The sequence below is a fragment of the Ipomoea triloba genome, chromosome 9 (genome assembly GCF_003576645.1).
Source record: "Ipomoea triloba cultivar NCNSP0323 chromosome 9, ASM357664v1".
In the NCBI taxonomy this organism is placed as follows: Eukaryota; Viridiplantae; Streptophyta; class Magnoliopsida; order Solanales; family Convolvulaceae; genus Ipomoea; species Ipomoea triloba.
Window position 1 is genome coordinate 8,810,074 of NC_044924.1, and position 5,149 is coordinate 8,815,222.

General features: G+C 37.1%; 1 protein-coding gene across 1 annotated transcript; it reads right to left on the reverse strand.

The window, feature by feature from the left end:
• Positions 1-267: 267 nt before the first annotated feature.
• LOC116030424 lies at positions 268-4,704 on the reverse strand. Its single transcript, XM_031272672.1, has 3 exons — positions 4,290-4,704; positions 2,171-2,515; positions 268-1,162 (listed from the first exon to the last, which is right to left on the reverse strand). The coding sequence occupies exons 1-3, from the start codon at positions 4,509-4,511 to the stop codon at positions 632-634; spliced, it is 1,098 nt and encodes a 365-aa protein (XP_031128532.1). The 5' UTR covers positions 4,512-4,704; the 3' UTR covers positions 268-631.
• Positions 4,705-5,149: the final 445 nt, after the last annotated feature.

Sequence of the window (5,149 nt, forward strand, 5' to 3'; positions counted from 1 at the left end):
TTATTATTACAAATAATGTTTTTATTTTCAGAGAAAAGAACTAAATAGAAAAAAAAAATCAATTTCTTAATAGAAAAAAAAAATTAGTTTTTTGAACTTCAGGTAAACATTAAAAAATTAAATTATTTTTCAGAAAAAACATTTTTAGGTTTCCATACAGACCATAAAAGTAATATTACATTACACTAAAAATAAACTTATATTAAAATATAATGAAATTATTAAAAGTAAACATGTATTATAGTACAAAATGCATTTACAGTTTACTGAAAACAAACTTGTATTTCTACATTTCAATATATACTATGATCCATGGTATAATGATCGTCATTGTAAATACTAAATAGTGGTCTCAGAAAACCTCAGAGATAGAGCTCAGTACATACTGAAACTGCAGAAATTCTTCAGAGTTAGTTTTTCGACTTCATTATACAACAAAGGGTACACTTAGCGTAGTACTACTCTAATAGTTTAACATGCATGGCAAATGAAGACAATATTTCAAACAGTTCAATGCAAGCCTATATTCTATATATACAGAATTGGTCATATTTTATGGTCTAGGACTTCAAGTCTTCAAGTTAGTGCCTTCACTAAAAAAGCCATTCAACTACACAGCAATGCTCCTTTGCTATTGCTGCTGCAATGGATATCTGCAATCAAGATTTTCCTCTGAACAGTCTTTCTGCAATTCTTCAGGAGGTATGAAGGAGTCGATGGAAAGGCCGGGGACATTAAACGCGAGATCATCTATGGTATATGTTTCTTGCATTCGCGTGGTGGCAGGCCCAGTCCTTAGATTGTCTCCAAACGTTGTGATTATTACGCTCGAGTAGCCAGAATGAGCTATCATCACTCCCTCTACGGGCCGATAATCCTCTATCCTTGTGCACATTGTGGTTTCCCAGTATGTTGCAAAGGAACCAGGGGACTGAATTCTGGTCAGGTATGAATCCTCGAGGTAAATGAGCAGGCCACTTCTTTGGCTGAAGTAACCGAACACAATGTGCTTTATCATCTCCGCGGTGCTATCACTGCGTTCAGCCAGGTCTTTGTGACTCGCGGATAATTTCAAGACGAAGCAATCAACTCCCAAGATATGCTTTTCCCCGATGTACTCTGCTCCCGAGAACACAGCTGATATAGCCAGAGGATCAAGCCCCTGCTTGGTGAATTTAAGGTTAAACCGAGAAATAGTCAGCAAAGTGATATGAAGCAACTCGATAAACTTAAAAGAAAGATACCAACAAACACTGTGAACAAAGAATACACTTGGGCTCATTTCTAATGAGGTGAATAAGCTCAATTTCATATGAACCCCTTGAAATAATAATTATGCCAGCCAAAGGGTACTGACCATATGACCAAAAGGCTTACTGAGTCCATGCATTATGGTGAAATATCTCAGATCTAGTCTCTTCATGTGTGTAAATAGCCAACTCTATCCTTTTGTCAGAACATGATACATATTTGGGAAACATAGTGACCTAAAGACTTTGTAAGTCAATACATTATGGAACAGTACATCCCAGATCTGGGCACTTTATACGTGTAAATAGCAAACTCTATTATTTGCCAGGACTTTATTCAAGTTAAGGAGGGTATTCAATGCTACTTAGGTTGTACCTGTTGCACAAATCACATCATTTGATACTTGGCCCCTTTGGCACGACCATCAGATTGCTAAATGCCTGTCGAGCACCATTACACTTTTCACCTAGTTCATCTAACTTACCACTTTACCACTTTCATTCAAAGGATTATTTCTTACATTTTAGTATTTAGTTCCTTTAACTTTCTAACTCCCTTTTATCTTTTCAGATGGTATGTATGTATATATTCTGTAGAGGCATATGGGAAGACCGTGGAAAATGAGGTGAGAAGGTGGCCACATGCCCCACCTATTCTAGCAAATGCCATGATTTGTGGAAGTGGACTCAGAAACTAGACCACACAAGGGAAGAAGAACATGCAAAAGCTAATGAAAAAACAAGATCCATACTGGCCTTCCTTGTCTGCCACTAGTGGAGGGAATACTATTTTAGAATTTACGGCTATGATTTTATAAAACATTTTTAGCCCAAGGTTCTGTGACCTAACTAGTTTTTGGTTTCCAAGAGTTCCCCAACAATTACGAACTTGAAAGGAAATAGTAACGGCAGTTACTTGCCTGGAGAGCACGTCTGAGAGGACGAATGCCGCCTTTAGCTGCATGAGCACCTAGCCAAGGCGTGTGACGCCAAGCCACATTGCCATCACTGCCAGCTATAATTTTGTGACCGCCCACAACAAGTTCAATTAGCCACTTCCCAGGAACCATTTGCCACATAAAAAAGCAACCCTTTTGTGAAACACTACTCCCAGATCCAGCAGGTGAACCAGTCGAGCCAAGCTCATCCACCACCGCCATTACAACTTTTCCAGTAGCATACATGTTCTTTACCATCCCTTCCACCTTCCGGCAACCAGTTGCTGCCATGAAGTGTTGTATTATGTATTCTGCTGATGACGAGACCTGGATTGTGAAGACTTTAATCATTAATCTTTTCCAAATTAATTATATCATTTGCCATTTTTTTTAGTACTACTGACTCTGTTACAATGTAGTATCTGTTCATAACTACTTTCTCAACACCTACTGAAGCACAAAGAGACAGCAGCGCCTCCACTAAGGCTCGAACCCACCCCCTTCCACATGGGGTGCAACCGGGTGCCACTAGACCACAATGTCATAGGGTTGCAAGCTCATCCAGTCGAGCCAAGCTCATTTACCATAGATACATAATTTAGGATAACAGAGAAAAGGCTTTTGCCTTGAGTAACTCTTTAACTTTTTTTTATCTTCATTATAAGGGTAACAGTAAAAACTAAAAAGTAGAACCATTTATGGTACCTATTTAAGATTAAGTACGAAGAAAGTAGACAAGTTTTAATGATGGTACTAAAAAGTCAACATGAACAATTATTTTGGACGGCAAGAGTACTTACTAGTTACAAATTTAGATCCCTTCATTAAATACAGAGCAAAAGTTTGTTCATATGTTTTTTCTTACAGTAACTATTCTACACCATACCCTCCAGTATAGTGTAAATGTCTGTCCAGAGTAGAACCTAATGCTAGAATATTAAATGAGAAGTACAAACATGTGCATGTGCAACCTCCACAAACATCGCTAGACTGAATCCAACTCAGATATGGGATAATTATTTCACTCTTCTTACCCCATAACTCATAATCCTGATTTAATATTATTATAGAAAACAAAACACACTACATGGGATTATTAAAATTGTACAGATTATTAATATTGTTTTCCAGACAGTGCCTGCAAAAATGCTGTTTACCATTGAAACTTCAAAGTCTTTACCGCATATCAATGAATGATTTGTAGTGGTTCAATAAATTAAAGAAAGCAACCAGTGAGTAGGGCAAAGAGGAATGGGTTGTGGTATAATTTAAGTAGAAAATAAAACACTCAGAAACTACCAAACATTGATGTTTACAAGTCTGCAACCACTTGTAACAGCATGGTCCAGACTCCAGGCCAGAAGAACAAAGCATGCCATTAAAGCACAAAACTAAAAAATGATAAAAATTGCAACTTTACTAAAAAGCTACAAGTGTTGCCATTAATCTTATAGATGTGACAGCAAATTATATTACCAGGCATATAAAACAAGCAAGGAAAAATTAAACACGTGTATACAGGCACAAAAATTATGCAGAATTCCTATCCGCGGACCACATACATCGAAACTTCTGATCTTGCTCTAATTTGTCGTTTCCTCTCATAACAATTCTCCGTGGAAAATGATGCTTTTCACCCCCATTTAACATCCCCAGCTAAAAATGGATGCAACAATTTCTTAAAAGTTGTTGCATCAACACTTTTTCAGGCATGGGAGTAAAAAAGCAAGTTAACCTAACATTACTTTGATTTTTGGAAACCCCAGCCACAAAGGTGGAGGTGGTTCCGAGTGATAAATTGATCCGTTCAAACCAAAAAGGTAAATCCAAATTTAAAACCCTAGTTACCAAGCTAACTGTTCGACTAAATTAGCTAGTTTACCCCAAAAGTAACATTACTACTATATATTTCTTTAATACCTAACTTACATAGAAGTATACAATCTTAAAGGAATGTTTAATTAAACTAACCATCAAACATAAAATGGGACAATTAGAGTGTGATTAATTGGGTTTTGAACAAAGCATAAACAGAACCAAAGGCATATGAATAATGACAGTGATCAAGAACGAGAGAGAGAGAGAGAGAGAGAGGGCTTACTTGAGAAATAGGAAGTTTGGGATGGAAAGAAAGAGGGAAGAGAGGGCAGCCAAGAACACTGAGAAGGATTCTGTGGTCAGATTTCTTGTGGATAAAGAGCAGAGACGACAAGTGGGTTCTGAGCCAGTTTCTCCATGTGTGTGATTTCTTCGAACAGTTGTTGGACAATTCCTCCATTTCTTCGTCATTCGGAACTTCAGCCAATGGGGCCAGACGACTCATCTCTAACGTACACTATATGTGATCCTAAGCTCCAATCCTCACTTCCCCCCTCTCTTCTTCGTGGAGCTCATAATCTGCCCCCTCCCGCGTCTCCTTCTACTTCAGAATCTCATGAAAATGTTAGCACAGGAGAGAGAGAGAGAGAGAGAGATTTAAAAGCAGCGGCGGATGTAGCTTTACCGCATGTACTTCGCCCGCGTGCGCTCACTTCTTTCCACGAAAATCCGTCACTAATAAAATTCGTCGCATAATTTACTTTTTTGAGATACCCGGACCCCGGAGCAACATTTTATTTTATATGACCTTTTTTTTTTTAATAAATTTTATATGAAATTATTTTAGGTAAAAAATGATTTTCAACTAACTGATCAACGTCATTGTTCATATCTCAAATATTTTTTAAATGAATCACACTTGTGTGGAACTATCTCAACGATATTAAATCGTGAGACAAGTCGAATCTATGATAGTTGCAATATTAATAAGCGGCATAGTTGTGGCTATCCTAAATGATTGGTCACAGGTTCAAATTCCATCTCTACTAAAAAAAAAAGATTTGACCTAAGTTATTTATAATTTATTTTTTTTAGTTTAGTATTAATATATTATATTTATATATCCACAAACTACATTAAAAA

What these genes read in the sequence shown, in the direction of transcription:
- LOC116030424 (XM_031272672.1), bottom strand. Translation starts at nt 4,511, where the DNA reads ATGAGTCGTCTGGCCCCATTGGCTGAAGTTCCGAATGACGAAGAAATG. An exon ending in CCAAACTTCCTATTTCTCAA is followed by an intron (nt 2,516 to 4,289) that starts GTAAGCCCTCTC and finishes TTCACAATCCAG; the next exon opens with GTCTCGTCATCAGCAGAATA. An exon ending in CTCTCAGACGTGCTCTCCAG is followed by an intron (nt 1,163 to 2,170) that starts GCAAGTAACTGC and finishes TTCACCAAGCAG; the next exon opens with GGGCTTGATCCTCTGGCTAT.